The sequence below is a fragment of the Lineus longissimus genome, chromosome 5 (genome assembly GCF_910592395.1).
Source record: "Lineus longissimus chromosome 5, tnLinLong1.2, whole genome shotgun sequence".
In the NCBI taxonomy this organism is placed as follows: Eukaryota; Metazoa; Nemertea; class Pilidiophora; order Heteronemertea; family Lineidae; genus Lineus; species Lineus longissimus.
In genome coordinates this window covers 7,574,309-7,591,229 of record NC_088312.1, presented here as the reverse complement: position 1 = coordinate 7,591,229, position 16,921 = coordinate 7,574,309, and the positions used below count along the sequence as shown (strand labels likewise).

The 16,921-nt window shown below is 39.5% G+C and overlaps 1 protein-coding gene across 45 annotated transcripts in view; it reads right to left on the bottom strand.

Moving 5' to 3' along the window:
• Window positions 1-16,921, bottom strand: part of LOC135487566 (inositol 1,4,5-trisphosphate receptor type 3-like) — a 169,343-nt gene that overhangs the window by 103,094 nt on the left and 49,328 nt on the right. For 37 of the 45 annotated variants that reach the window (XM_064771389.1, XM_064771377.1, XM_064771395.1 and 34 more), the window contains exon 1: window positions 2,060-2,613. The exons of the other annotated variants lie outside the window; for them this stretch is intronic. In XM_064771389.1, the coding sequence (XP_064627459.1) occupies window positions 2,060-2,254 (195 nt within the window). In that variant the 5' untranslated portion in view covers window positions 2,255-2,613. Of the gene's footprint in view, window positions 1-2,059; window positions 2,614-16,921 lie in introns of those variants that run through there. 45 annotated transcript variants of the gene reach the window in all.

The window sequence follows — 16,921 nt, the reverse complement described above, 5'->3', positions numbered from 1 at the left end:
TGCAAGTACTTTAACAGCAAAAAACCAGTCTCCCAGTATGTTCCATAGATACATGTATCACAGAAATAAGTTGAGAAGACAATGTTATGTAAATTTTCTCTACTGTTTTTTCTCACATGTATATCATGACGTATCCTTGCCTATATCAACATATTCCAAGGCGACCATCTAGATTCACCCTGAGGAGACTTATCAGATATTCTATGTCTATATTGGACTTTCATTCATTTCACTTAATTGCTTCTTCTGTAGCAGGAAGGCCAGCTCAAGAACATACCCGATATTCAGTGTAACGTTTACAGTGTGCAGTGTACAGCGCAGCGTATTCAAGAGCGTCGTGAATACGATGAACTACAAGAACGACAGTCAGAGCCAACACGAAAAAAACATGATTGTTCCTTTGTCACGCTTTGTCCTGATTGCTTATATCACATAAAAATACGATTTTGTAAATTCACACAAAAACGTGATTGCCGAATTACATACAAGCAGGATTAATAGAACAATCACGGTTTAGCTTGAATGAACCAAATCACGGCAAAGTCTGATGGTATTCAAATCGCAACAACGGGATACTATTGGAATTGATCGACGAACAGTAGAATTATTTCACACTGTCAATGGCGCTGTTCGTCCAGCAATGCTCTCCAGTCCAATGTTTTTTCGATCCAGCATTTTCGAATATCGGTTGATTAGGACCATGAGGTAGACGTACATCGCACAAGCAGTTATTTAGTCATTAATATTCCTTTGGATCTTGCTACTGAATCCAGTAAACGCACCATGCGATGAAGCAAGTGAAGAGTACTTCAATGAAAAAAGAAACACCTCAGACCGCGAGGGATCGATGGAGGGAGCCCGCTTCAACGTTTTACCTCTCTAAGGAGGAAAAGGATAGGGAAGACGGTCGAGCAGCCACCGCCGTTTACTATAATTATTATTATCACTTTCAGGAGAGTAAAGGCATATTTTTTTAGTTTCACCGATCTAATGTCGGTTGATTGATAACAACGACATGCCTGGAAAGAAAGGCCAAGGCGGAAAGTGACCTCAAGACCATTGGACAACTTGATGAGGCCAATTGGAACCCACTGTCCCTCCAAATTTGAAATGTTGAATGGGACTTATGTGTTTATTATCGTGCTTAAATTGAATACTCAGACCCGGTCTTAGAGCGATGAAACGAGGATATAGTTAGCCCAAGGTGTTACTTATGTCTGCACGTGGCGAGGTACAAGTCGATAAAGCGAATGGAATGTATTTAATGTATTACATGCAAAACCAATTGGCGAACCCGTGAGATGGAAAGGCACGAGTAGTCCTGTTGGACGGCGAATTTCTATCATAATTCTTTAAATACATGGTGGTTTAAAGGATGTCTGCACGTGGCGAGGTACAAGTCGATAAAGCGAATGGAATGTATTTAATGTATTACATGCAAAACCAATTGGCGAACCCGTGAGATGGATAGGCAAGAGTAGTCTTGTTGGACGGCGAATTTCTATTATAATTCTTTAAATGCAGATATTGTGGTTTTAAGTAACGTGCTATAACTAGCTTAAAAGCCATCGAAAAATTGATGAAATCGACTACATGTAACTTTCTGCCGAAAGTTCGACTTGAGTTTTCATGACACACGATAATTAAGCCATCGCTATTCCGTTTTCTGGAACAGCTGTATCCAATACAGACTCCTATATGAAATAGTTTATGCATGGAGTAATATGACAGGTGTTTGAGGAGGTCCTGGGGAAGTAATTTCAATATCGAAATCAATATACGGGACTGGAATAGAATGCATTTTCTGTACACATGATTATCGAATGCTTTACAGTTGAAAATTGCCCCCCCCCCCTTCTTCGTACAACTAAGTTTAAAAGATTATGTACGAATATTTTAAAAGGATGTAAATCCTGCCCTTCTCACACCCAATTAAACCAGCCACGAAAGATCGGGCAGGTATGCTGTGACCAAAAATATGCTCCGATCCCCTCTCTGGTACGGTCAGTCGATTGGGTAAAGTGATAGCACCCAATTGTATCGCTCTGGGTGCGCTTACCTTGGGTGGCGTCCAGAATGTAAATGTCGATTCCTCTTCGACTGTCTTGGCTGAAGCTGGTTCGGCCTGAGGTGATGCCGGTTCGGGAATCTTCATCTTGGGGAAGCCAGTGTAATGACCCAGGCATCTTGATTCACGCCGAGACGCGAGGCTTGATGATCGGCGACAGCCGCCAAGCGCACCCGGTTGTGCCATCACAACGAAGTTAGTAACAAATAATCCTGGGTTGCGTATACTCTCAGAAAAGGACTACAAACTCACAGATGCGCATTCGACAAAACGTTTCGTTCAGCTCAGTGATGTAAGCTGGTTAGTATTTCACCAACACTTGAAGTCACGAATGAGTTTTAAATTAATGTTTCAAGTAAACTGACTACATTTACATGTCCGGGTTAATGTAATCAATTAGAATATGACTGTAATTACACATCCAACAGGCCAAGGCGACAATAACCTACCAACCAATACAGAATAAAAGTATCAGTGTACATTTACATCCAAACTGTATCTATATGAATGAATATCGTTCTGTGACATGTGTAAATGCATATTGTTCCCATCACAGAGCTCGAACAGCAATGAATAAAGGGTGATGCGCTGTCGATGACCACCTGTAATCCATCCCATCGAACCAAAGTTGTATACCATCACTTTGTACCTGATCATCATAATTCCTGTGTTTCATATAGTACCTGCTGGACCATACGGTATTTTGTTGCTTTACTGTATCTATCATGATTAGTAAAATTGGGTAGATGCACATGATAGCACGTTTATGTCATTGGCGAACACACCATTTTACCATCAAAACATTGAGGTCATGACAGAGCTAGGGCTTGGTACATTAGCAGCATGTCTAGCGCGAACTGTAATTTAAAAAAAAATGTAATTGCTGATTTGCGATGAAACTGGCCTCTTGGGAGAGGCATGGCCATTAAAACAAATTAGTACAATAATCAAATAACTTTTTGCCCCTCCTCTCCCCAATAGTTGTACTTTAAAAAAAGTTATTTTAGAAATAATTTTAGATAATTTTCTTTTGACGGGCAGATTCCATAAAACGAAAGATACTGAATATTAGTTTGCCCGACGTCACCCTGAACAGCGCTAATTGATTGGCTCACATATATTGTACTTGAGTATATATACACCTACAGAAAAGTCAATGGCCCCTTAATCTCGAACTGATAATAGAGTATACCATCAAAATTTTAATTGATAACATGAAATCCACATGATGAGTGAGACGATGTTGGTCAAAGGGATATCCACTGACAAGTAACAGGTTTCATCGCACCCCTGTCATACTTTAACAAGACAACTAATCCTTAAGTCCTCCACACAGAATCCACAAGTTTGCGATCAGCAGCTCAATAAAAGTATATATTCCTCCTATCCTCTGCACCGTAAGTACACCGTTACAGGCACACAATTTATCGCATTTCCCTGATTGATCATTTATTTGATGGTTGATTTGCGACACCAGGTGTTGCTGCTCCAACCTAAGGCGTAAATTTCACAAAGGAAATGTATTTTTGCCAGATGTGATCGATTATTAGATATATGTACTTTTTCGAATGGGGTGGAGAATGAAATGAGAACAGAGGCTCACAGAGAACTTCGACAGATGGATACTCGTGGATGATGGAGAGACTCAACTGGTTGGCCTTTATTGGCATGGTGATCAGTTTGACCAGCAACTGACCTGCTGCAAGAGTCAACATTCCAGCGGAGTTCGAATTTCATAGGTAGGCTGTTCAAATGAGTTCAAATACTATCAAAGGAGCGCCACACTATGTATTTTCCGTGAAACGAGGTCTAGACAATCTGAACAGTACACTACATACATTATGCAATCTTTAGCCGACTAGCTTGGGATGCCTGGCATATCAGGATGTCATATATTGGTGTATATGATTAAAACATGCACTGAAACCTCCTTAACCTCCTGCAAAAGTAAACGCCATATGACGTATACCCATGACGAAATATGAGCAGCAAATTTAATCGTGTCTATCATGACAAAGTTTGTCCGACTTAACTATTTTCATGAACATCCTATCTCCCCATTCAACCATCTTTAAAAAAATGCGTATAACACCAACACGCACGTGACCGAATGAACCATCGATTGTTTGTCAACATTAAGTCCCGGCGACAGGAATGTTTCACTGACACTGGATACACCAACGCTGCATTAGCGGATTCTGCCGATAGGACTTATGAATTCCCCTCTAAACATTATGCATTATGACATTCAGTTTAAAACAACTCCTTCAGATGATGAGTACATTGATTGTTACAGAAATGGGAAGGTTACATTTTGTTGTGTGCTTGTGGAAGGAATGTACATATCTGAGTGTTTAGAGTTGGATACGTTTTATGTCAAGACAGCGCACTAAAAAAGGGATATTTGAGCATTTGAAAAACTGTCAGGGTTTAACTGCAACCCCTGGACATTTTTCAGGGAAATTGAAACCAGTTGATGTATGGTTGAATACGTAAAAAAATCTGTGCTTCGTTAGTAAGCATTTACTAGTTTTTTCCGGAGAATTATCACATGGACACTGCGGACTTTATTGTGGCAAACGCGCACCGTATCACATGAGTACTAGAGATTTTGTAACGGCCAATGCGTACCTACAGTATCACATTGACACTAAAATGCATTGTAATGGCCAATGCGAAAAATATCACATAAAGTATTATTTTGATATGGCCAAGGCGTACAGTTTCACATGGACACTACATACTCAGTACTTTGTTATGGCCAAGGCGAACAGTCACCAAATGGCACTAAATATTCTGATGTTGCCAAGGTGTACAGTAACACACTGAAACTACAGAGCCTGATAAAATCATAAAAACAAGCTTATTTCAGGAGGAAAGTAATTCGTTATGCCCAAAGCAACCGTTGACTAAGTTAATTATACCGTGTCAGTGTCTAGTGCTTCTCAATATCCCGACGAGCTAAAATGTTAACGGTTTGCATACGGAGAAGAGACCCAAACATAACAGAAGAATGTATACAGACATGAAACCATAACTAACCCCAACAGAGTCAAAGCAGTGAAGCCTACCTGTATTTAATAACTAAACATGTTCATGTGTTTCAAATTTTTCTTGTCAGTTGGTTCTATTTTAAATCTGGGAATAATCAAATAAAAAACAAAACATGTGCTAGCTGTTGGCAATGAACTGCCTACCAAACTGTTCATGGCTAGCCTAATGTACGGCTAGCATCGTTGATCCAATATATGTATATTGGAAATGTTATCAGAATAGAGGCGGGGGGCAAGATGTCCTGTCTTTGAATCTATGATTAATTATCTATTACAGCTGTTTCTTATTTCTCTCCAACAATTCCTACTGGCTGATGGCTATCAAGGAAAGGACTTGCATGTCGTGAAGAAAGCCCCAACAGGCATCACCACGGTGACGGGGGATAAGTTTACTCCCAAGCTGGCCTGCCATTAACGCCAACTTTGCGTTGTCTTCTTAAGTCAAGTCCAGGGCCCCGTCGTTCAAAACACGTTGCATCACTATAAACTTGGCGCTACAGCTTGACGACTAACAGTATCGGATTCCGTTATTGTTTTGAACAGCCAGGCTCTGTGGACTTCACGACAAGCTATCGGTTTAAATTACTCGGGGTCCGACTTTACTTTAACTAAATCACCGTTAGTGCTGTCAACTCGTTATGGATTCTCATAACAAACAGAGCCAACAACTTGGCGAGGAATTATCATTACAACTTATCAAACATTTAAACAATACAAATGTCTTGTCTTCTTGCCGTCACACTCAATGGACCTGAACGTGATTAGACGTGATTATTAGTTTTCTCTCTGATTATCACAGTCAAGTTTTAACATGGGCGTCAGCAAAATATCAAGTTAAATGTTCATTGTATTGAGCAGACGATATTTCCTTTAATGTGCGGGCAATACGAGACGAACAATATTTGGCAATAGAGACAAGTCAGTCCTTAAGCTTGACATTCATGTAGTGTTTCTTGGTCAGCCCGGCCCTATTTGATGACGAACTCTCCTGATAAGTGACATTTCTAAATTTGCTATTTTTTTATTGAGAGTGGTGTTTATTATGCCACAGAATTCGCGTGTTTTACAACCATTAATTATAACGGCCCCTTGGCCGATGCCGATGCCAAGGTCGTTCGATACCCAAGGTCAGAGCAGAGTTTGTCCATGTAATCATCCTTAGAACACTTGTTGCTTGCAGCAACGCTTTGTGGAAGCCTTGTGATGTAGGCTACAATAGAATATGATTAATACAAAAGTTGAACCGTACAATTTGAAAGTTGTGTGGTTTATTGACCTGACTTAATGGATCGATTAAAGGAGTGTTCACCGAGGAGGCTTGAAATGATTGAAGTTGAGAAAGTTCAGCGTCGGTATTGCTGATGTTATGGGCTCTTGCTGTGGAGAGAGTGACAATAGAGAGAAGGCGCAGCTAGGTAAAAGTTTTCTGAAGAGTTGTTTTCATGTCAAAATAAGATCAGCACTGTGACTGAGATATCTGATCGAAACTTGGTACATGCAAAGTGATATTTACACTGTACCGTTATAACTATAAGCAATTTACGATCCACACAACCACAAAATCAAAGACGTGTTACAGTGTCCAGAAACACTGTATGATTATATATTTGGACTTAATAGTGCTAGGCCTTTTAACATACATTTTGGGATCAGAGAGATAGTTTGATATTTAATTGCGATAGCCAATCTGATATCTATCAAGGTTAGCCAATAGTGATTCAGGTAATAACAAGATGCGTTTATCACGAGTGTATCGTTCAATGCTTTAAACTTAATGCGTTGGCACTTTCTAATTGGTCATTTTATATGGTCTGATGACACGTTTGACTCCCAATATGTAACATATGGACCATGAACTAGGGATCGCGGCTTTTTTCCCTTCGACCGACCTAGGCAATGGACGCATGCCATGGGACGCGGCTGATTAGAACCAACATCCTGTATCCAGCGCGCGACGTTACATGGTAGCAGAGCGCACTGCGTAACATGGTAGCAAAGCGCGCGACGTTACATGGTAGCAGAGCGCGTGGCGTTACATGGTAGCAGAGCGCGCCGCGTTATAGACGCACAACACGTTTTACCTAGAGTAACACTGAGTTTACCACCGAGTTGGATTTCAGCCTAAGGCAAAGATAATTTGCACACGTAGCTGGACCACGTGTCTAAAATGTTTATGTAATCCTGGGGACAGTTATGTTATGTGTTAATTGCTATACTTCGTTATAATTAGTGCCAACTGCACCATGGAAATTAAAACTCACATAAAACGACTACCGCATTAAATTTGCAAGACTCTCGTGACCCATGGGAAAACCCAACACAGGGGTTCGGTTCGTTCTGAATCTGTCTGAATTATCGGACCGTTCAATTTTTTGATTAAAACTCTTTTGACTTCGCTATATATTTTGTTATGTACATGTACTTTTTACTCCATACTGCGCAATATACAACCAATCTCTAATATAAACCATGCATTTGATATTCGATGCTGCGTCTCATCGAGAGTGCATTCATATAGCGTATTCTTTTGTTATTCGATATACAAAACATTCATTCCACAAAAAATTATCAAAAAGCAGTTTTTTACCAACCAGTTAGCAACAGTGATAGAAACTCGGCAACAAAGTTGTCAGTGTCACATCTTAATAGCGTTAATGTGACACATAAGTTGTCACAGTCGACTTTTGTCCGTTTAGCAAAACGATGATTTTAATTTTTTACATGTATATAAAAATACCAAGTCTAAGTGCTAAGTGAAGTACCAGACGACAAAATAAGAAAGTTCCAGGTGAGTTATCAAGTGAAGGAATATAGAGTATATTCGATACTTGATAGACGCCAATTGCTCCAGTCGTTATCAAAACACCATCGCCATTTTGGTGTAACATTTTCGCTATCTTCACAGCTTGTACGAATCAAGAGGAACAGTGAAGAGTGACAGGTGTCGATTCCCATTACAATTTAGGATGACAGTAGTGATTTGACATCAATACAGGATATGACTTCCTTGAACTGGCACGTCATATGTCCGAAAAGGGAAACATCTACAAGTCCATCACAATATCTGGGTTAACATTTGTCATTGATACAAATTGGTGAAAAGGAACCTCTTCTCAACATAATGATTAGTAGTTGGATGACCTAACTTAAATGAACACTCTTCATCCTTATTGGACGATGTGACGCATAAAGTTAGCCGGCATTTCCTACATGCCCACTTTATCCTTAACACTTTGCTCGTGTTGTAACTACTGGAACTAAGATATAAGGTTTCTAAAGATAAGGTTAAACAAAGAAAGCCAATGAAGTGATGGCGTAGATATATAATGTAGGTACCTACAAATAACGGATTAGCATGCCATATGGATGGACAATATTTATCTCTTATAGTGTTTGCCAACGCCATCGCCTGCAATGCATCTGGATATATTCACTGGTTAAAATGTTTGGCAACATGTATGATTGTACAGCATCAATGCGTAACGTTGTTTATGTGCTACAAGAAGCTTCAGTCGTAAATATTACTTCTGTTGTACTTAAGAAATGTTGCCCTGTTACCTACATCAACAACCGATCATAATAACACTATGTAAAGCATAAGTTGGGAGTTGCGCTCGGCCGAACTATGACCAAAATTGATAAATGTTTCTTATGAGACGACCTCGGGGCGACGAGCAACAAGCAAGATTCTATCGAAGCTTGGCGGTACCAAACCATTTGCCTCAAAACTGACGTGGAATGGCATCAGCAATCCCGGGAAGCCAGTGAGCCAAGTCGAACAGAGCTGGGACCATCCTGGGATGGTCCACGACATGGTATTCGTTAGGCCGGTGACCATGTCGGTTGACCAACACAGCAATTCTAACCATCTGCAAATCTGCATAATGGGTGTATGGAGAGTAATATCGTCTCAGCAACCACTCAAATGATGACAGGAATACAAACGACTGCTTTATGGCTCTTGTCAGAGTTACTGTAGCTTGTGAAGCATTTGTTATTCGTTCGTAACCTGCGCCCCAAATACTGAGTGGAGAATTGCTATGCAACCACCTAATAGTCTTTGGAGATATCTTCTACATTGTCTTACTTCAGCAGACGAAACAATACCCACTACGGATATCGCATGAGTTGAAATATATAATCTTCTTCTTACAAGACAACAAATGGAACCTGAAATGTACTGAACGGGATCACTCCTTATATGGAGTGGCTCACAAAAATCGACTCATTTTTCTTCGTTGGTGTTTTCAAGGAATACACCAACAGCAGAGCAGCATTTTTTTTCCATGTATCAACGTTTGGTGCTTTTGGTGCCGTCCAATGCCTCAGTTTTCTTGTTCTAAAACTGCGATGCAATAATATATGCCAATTGCAACTACTGATGATTAGCTGTATCAGTTATCAATGTGTAATTTTTAACTAGTAATGCGATGTGAATGGATGCGCCACTGCAATGGTAGCGATGGGAGGAGGCGTGTCATGGTTTCATCAGTTCACTTTGTTTTGAAATTAACAACCACTGGATATATTGTACACTAAATGGTGTAATGGCACCTAGACGTGAAATAACGCTAGTGTTAGTAATTATTATGGTTGTACAAAGCTTGCATTGAAGATACTCGAATAGGAAGCAAATGAACTACGGAAGACCATTATCAAGAAAGTGAAATAGCGGCACTCGTGTTTGACGTGCTACATGTATATCTTTTTTACCAGAGGCAACAAATACAAACGAAAGGTGTACGAATGGATACACGGTTTTTGGCATTAATCAACGCACCGACTTCTATGAGATAAGACCGATGGAGAACCAGTCGCAAGAGATATACAAACAAAAGAGCGTCTAGAACTTGAAGTACCAGCAGAATCCCCTTACACTCACGTTGTGTGGTATGAATAAAGACTACAGGGAGCAGTGCTTTTACTGAAACCGGTATGTACATAATACACTAGTCCACACACATTAGGCTGGAGTTTAATTCGATATAACGGCGTCGTTTCATTCATGTCAGTATATTGGACTAATTTAACGCCAAAAAAGCTTAATAAATCAAAACGATAGATACAGTTGCGTCATTGGTTTATCTTTCTACCTCTAGATTTAGTAATGTCTTGATTCAGTGGATGAACCTATACCACATGTATATTAGGCTATTAGTCATTGGAACAAATATACATGTTGGTTCGACACAATGTCATTTTGAAAATACCATCGCCGAAACCAGGTAGTTTAAATACTATTCGTACATGCGACGATTCTTGGTTTTTCATGGTGAAATAATGTAAAGTAGTCGTGAAGCATGGCCTCAGTCCTTTTACATGAATTATATATCGCTATCGATTGGAAGAATTGAAATTATATATGAATATTTCGAGTATAATGGTTAAATCCTCACACAGGAATTGGCATGGATTACTTTTAGAACCGAAATGTGTGTGTCCATGTTGTTCGGAAAGCACAAATAATGATACTACATGTATATGAATACCACTGAAACTCATCAGCATCAATTAATTACGTCGGAATTTTCACCATGTACTCATCCTGTCAATGTTCATCGAAAAAGTCCGTTTATTAAAAATATTTCATGGTGTAAATGCATGAACATGTATACATAGTGTGTACGTGTTTGCTCTAATGGATGCAGAGGCTGGTGGCCTTGTCAGATTTAACCATTACGACTAATGAGACGATTTAGATTCATTGGGAAATCAGTTTTCTGACGAACTATAGTGAGACTAGTGTTACTAACACACTTTTAACCACCTAATTTGCGGTTTTTGACATTGGCAAAAAATCCTGAGAAATTTGAATTGCCTGCATTAGCTATTGCACAATAGGCATTTATATTTTCGTCTCTTCTACACCCTAACGGGTTTAATTGGGCGTCGTGGTCACCCAGAAAAGAGCACACCAATACTGCATCCATATTGTTACGAAGTACTGAAGTAGTGTGTCATGGAGGTCTTGCTCTGAAAAAACGGGAGCACACTTCAATATTTCACCACCCTCGAAGAAGGAAACGTTATGGGTGGATTATTGATATACTGCAGTTATCATTATTTTGGTCAGTATTACTGGAATAATTTCAAAATAATTCTATTTTCATATACGCTGCCTTCGTGTCCTTGCCTCAACGATTCCTGTCAAATAGGCTGGAGTTCAGATAAATGTCCCACAAATTCCATGATACGAAACATCGTGTTCTAAAAAAAGTCGATTTTATAACTTATCGTTTTACAAATACTGATGATGATTTTAAATTGTAGCCAGTTCATGAATTACGACAGCATTGAATTTATTGCGTTTACATTCAAATTGCTTTATCAAAAAGGCGTTTGAATTGAACAATATGCATGATGGTGTTTGTACTCAGCAGTACATATTTGCCACATAATAATGGAACCATCTGGGTTGTATGTTCGTTAGTATTACATGTATATTCAGAATAAGAGTAAAACTATTAACTTATACCTGATCCAATGGAAAATAAATAACATTCACATTTAACACACATTTGGTACAGTTCATTTTTCATTTAGGATCCAGTCTAAAACAGTGATGCAATTTCATCTTATAATATTTGCCAAGAATGAATATAAGGTATCATAATGAAGTGCATCAACTGATCAATATTCGCACGGGTCAGGTCACCGCATTAGATTAGTGTGAGAGGAACTGACCTTCTTGCGTAGCAATTCGGCAAAGTCTGTGCTTGCTTTGCCGCCTCCGAGTAGGCAGAGGCTGTCCGGGCCACCAGTATCCCTGATTCTGGCATTCCGAGATCGTTTGCTCCTTATCATAGGCATAGTTAATGTTCAACTGAAGAGGTATTAAGTAGAACTCCATCAAATCGAACTGAATAATAAGTCCCATCCATAGGATAGAAGTAATAGCATGCCACTGGTTTCGCGTTACACATCCAAGCTTTAGTTTCACCACTCCAGGGATAACCGATGAAAATGCCAATGTTACAAAACTAATTACAATGCATTTATCAGATGGTCGAGTGTTTTGGTTCAAGAATATACAACTCTAGCATTCCACGCTAGGTGGCTTCACGCCTGAAGTGGCTTCAGTGGAATTCACAAGCCTGCTCAAAGCATCGAGAGTTCGGATTCAGAACTTGTATGGGGGGACTACAGCATGGTTGAGTATAGTACGAGAGACATCACAGAATTGAAATCCAGAACGTACTTATCAGTAAGTTCCTCAACAACATGAAATATGAATAATCCCATTGAATTACTTGATTTATGGTCTCAGAAGTCTGGCGCTGGTAGGAATAATAGATTTAAATCGGTTTCGATTGCTGAATCATATCACATACAATGTTATACCTTCAGGTGACACACACATACATGTAATTTGTAAAGTTTGTAACAAACAGTATTCTAGTTATTTAAAGTTTAAAAGCACTTGATGCTCTCCGAATTGATACAGGTGGGCACTAATGAGAAACGGTATGTATCATGGAACACGCGGTGGTTACATTTGGACAATAAACTTTATTCCAATTGAGTCTGAATGTTAAAGTATGCCCATGGGGCATCTAGGCTTGTGGTCCAGTTAGTTTAATCATTCAGCACGGTAAATTTATTCTAATCAGGAATTATCACTTCATTGGCGGGTTCTTGTATTGAAATCAAGACCCGGAGGTTGGAACTAAAATGTAGCCCCAAAACCGAGATGATTCGTGAAATCATGTTGTCCACCTAGAGCAGCATCCAATTGAGCATCAGCATAAAGATCACCTACTTTAATCAATCAGTTATGTTGCTTTATTCAGATTGAAATTAGCATGTGGGGCACCTAGTTTAATCCATCAGCTCTGAAGCTCAATACCAATTGAGTTTAAGTGTATTAAAAACTGTGGTGCACCTTGTTTACTCCATTAGCTTTGTAACTTTATTCTATTTGAACTTAAGCATGTCAGGTGCGCCTAATGTAACTTAATCCATCAGTGCTGTAACTCTATTCCATTTGAGTTTCAATGTTAAAGCATGCTGTGCGCCTAGTTTAATCAATCAGCTCTGTTACTTTATTCCATTTGAGTTTGAATGTTAAATCATGCTGTGCGCCTAGTTTAATCAATCAGCTCTGTTACTTTATTCCATTTGAGTTTGAATGTTAAAGCATGCTGTGCGCCTAGCTTAATCCATCAGTGCTGTAACTCTATTCCATTTGAGCTTGAATGTTAAATAATGCTGTGCGCCTAGTTTAATCGATCAGTGCTGTAACTCTATTCCATTTGAGCTTGAATGTTAAATCATGCTGTGCGCCTAGTTTAATCCATCAGTGCTGTAACTCTATTCCATTTGAGCTTGAATGTTAAAGCATGCTGTGCGCCTAGTTTAATCAATCAGCTCTGTTACTTTATTCCATTTCAGCTTGAATGTTAAAGCGGGTGTGTCCAATAAATCCATCAGGTATGAAGCTTAATTCCAATTGAGATTATGGTTTAAGCTTGTGGGGCACCTAGCTGAATCCATTTTCTCTTTGACTTTACTCCAATCGCGTTTAAATGTTGCTAAACATGTAGTGTACAAAGTATAATCCATCGACTCTGAATATCCACACGCTTATTGCTCTTCTCCTCTCCTTCTCCTATACTGTTTCAGCAACTCCATGGCCGACGATGCAAGCCGAACTTATGTCAATTACTCGCTTACATTGACACTTGTGGAGGAAGCCAGCACTTAGTCAGCCAGAGGATGGGATATTGGCTTGGTTATTGAACCAAAGCAAACTACTCGTTTCGACCTTCAAGAGAAGGATGTTGGCACCTCATTGCTAGTCTTTTTGCCGCCAACATACACTTGAGCTTTTCTCACCATCGTTTTTGGCCACGTGTTCATATCTTTCCAACTTTTTTAAGCATGTCATTCCACACTCAGCTATCTATATATACCACCTTTGTGGAATCTGTTTTAACATGCCGTGGTTTATTTTTCAAGAATAGATAATTTCTTTTTGGAACTTCTTATAGAGCCAGGAATATGACTTTCTCGAAACCCACATCGGTGCATACAGCTCGTAAAGACTCGGAAGACATTTATATAGCATTCCCGAGGGGGACATTTTCTCAAGATTCTCCCTCTAAAATTTCCCATTTTTATTACATGGTGATGAATAAGGTGTGGTGTTCTATAGAGACTCGTGACCTTCATTATTGCAGAGATTAAAAGCGCAGATAATAGAATCCTTTGACACCGGGACAGTCTATATTTACTTTTAAAACTGTTACACCAGCTCTTCACCTAGACTGAGATAAAAATCTGGGTTCTCCTCAGATTCGATCTAACGAGTTTGAAGATGAATTGTTTTGTATTCACCTTCGCTGAATGAATTACTAAGTTGAGAAGAAAATGTTTTAGAATATGCCGTACCGGGTATACCGAGATATGGACTTTCTCTGGTAGCGAGTATTTAAAATAGTTTGGTTTATGGACCCAAACTGACGGAAATATCAAACTGCTGTTGATACGAATTATATTATATATCTGAAGTCGGGAGTCACAAACAACTATTATACTGTAAAATGTACAGAGTTGTTTAAAAGTTCGTGGTACAAGTAAGAATCGTGTGCAGTCGCCACATGAAATTCCACCGGCCAGTCGGCATGTGTGTTATCGTGCAGTTAAGTTGCATTTTTCACAGTTGCGTCATTATCTTAACCAAACAAAATTATGCTCTCGACTAATGAAATATTCATAGAGATGCAAATAATATATTGGGATCCCGTGCGAATATTACGGGCTTCTTTTGCGATGACTCAGGTTAAAATTTTTATTGCAACTGCGAACTACTTTGGATAACGAGATTGTAGTTGTCTTGGGAGAAATCATACAGGAATAGGAAACAGAACGCTTGGCCCAGTTACCACCATACTCTTAATAGAAATTTCTGATTACATCCCTCGGTGATTATGTGCTGCACAACTAGGCTAAAACTCACTTAACATGGGGGAATGTGGAAGGAAATTGTTGCAATCGGAGAATACGTCTTTAGTAGATAAACGTGCCCGTATACGACAATTTGTATAACCAACAAAACCCCGCATTATCAGTTGAAATTGCTGAACCCGAAGCGGCACCTGGGCATTCTAGCAATAACCATGATGGTTAAACCGAGTCAACACCACAGATCAATACATCTTCCATAACAATCCTTAAACACAGATGTGTAAAAACCGCAATTTCAACACAGCCACACAACACTAAAAGAAGAGAAGTTACTACTTCATATTTTGAGTAAAATAGTTTGGCTCGTCCTTGCAGACTTTTGGTAGTTGTGTGCTGAATGTTTGAGGCACATTTTTAGTGTGCAACGATATCTTAGGTATGTATAGCTTGAAAATGGCATGTTTCCACCCTGGTTAATCACTCAACTGCCACTTACAATGCGTGGCGTTTGCCATTTTCTTCATATAACAGCGCATGCGATATAAATTTTCTTTCATCGTAACACTCGGAATCAAATTCCGTACAACGCAAAGCAACAACTTGAAATAACTCTTTCTAAGCAATTCGTTTAACGCAACGTACATTGTATTACAACTACACGTAGATGTAAACAATGCTAACAAACTGCATCTCATCTTCTTGCTGTGTGGCTCCGACTCTTGATGTTTTGGATAATAGGCAAACTAAAAGCACTTTTATTTGTTTTTGCCTTGGCGCTGGAACTTGAGTCCAACACACCATTGATTGTTTCTGCCCAAGTTTGGTGTTTACCCAGCAAAATGTCTACTATCAAAGAGTACTGTTATGAAGATAACTGACTAAACACCCATTTCAGTTCGATGCTTTGCCTATTTCCTCAACATGATGCAGAATAAGGAATATGCCGACATCAGCGACCAAAACATTTGCCAATAACCTTGTGCTACATCCAATGCAAGTATTTGAACAAGGCATCTCTGGTCAAAATTTATTATATTCGTCTTTTTGATAGGAATGCCGAATGTTGCAGTTTCTGGAGGGAAATCTGATATGTGATGAACGCGGTGTATCTTCTCATGGACTGACAAGGACGGCCGCTTTATTTATAATAGAACAGCAATTGACGGCGACCTACTTCATCCGAGGTAAGAGCAATGGGTAGCCATTTCCTGCGGCCGTAATGGAACGCTTTATTCGTAAAGATCTATTGCGTTTGATATGCTTTCTCAACAGTACATATTCATCCTTGCCGTCGCCTTCATATCTCAGGGGCTCGTATGTTCCAACTATACATGTATCGTTACCTATAATACACTAGGTTCCCTGATATGGAAAAATACTTTTTTAATTTTTGTAAACAACTTTATGAATTAGGTAACAGCTCCTCTAACTAAGGATTTTAAGTGGATAGCATTTTTATTATACAGTAATTTGAGGAAGATATCGGGGATGCAGGTATCTTGTCGGTCTGTCCTTAGGTCTCATCGCGCAAAAAAAATTGCAAAACGCAGCAAATCAATGCGCGTTGGATCATGTGCGATCTTTACATTGACTAAATTAGAAATTGAAAGAATAAGAATAATAAGCTATCCTACCGTATTCCAATCATATTGCAAGTGATGAATGTGATGATTATCATAACAGACTCTGTTATGGAAGCTAAGATTCCCGGCTGGTTTGCCGCCAGATGATTTCACGTACACGTAATCATTCGCATCAGTAACGGGGACCGGAGGTTTCTCCGGTTCCTCATCATGGGAGACCGAGCTACATGAGTCTTTGCAGTGCTCCTTAGGATTCCCCGTCTCATCCAATGAGACAGGGCTCCACGCGTCCTTCCCGACGTAGCCCTTCC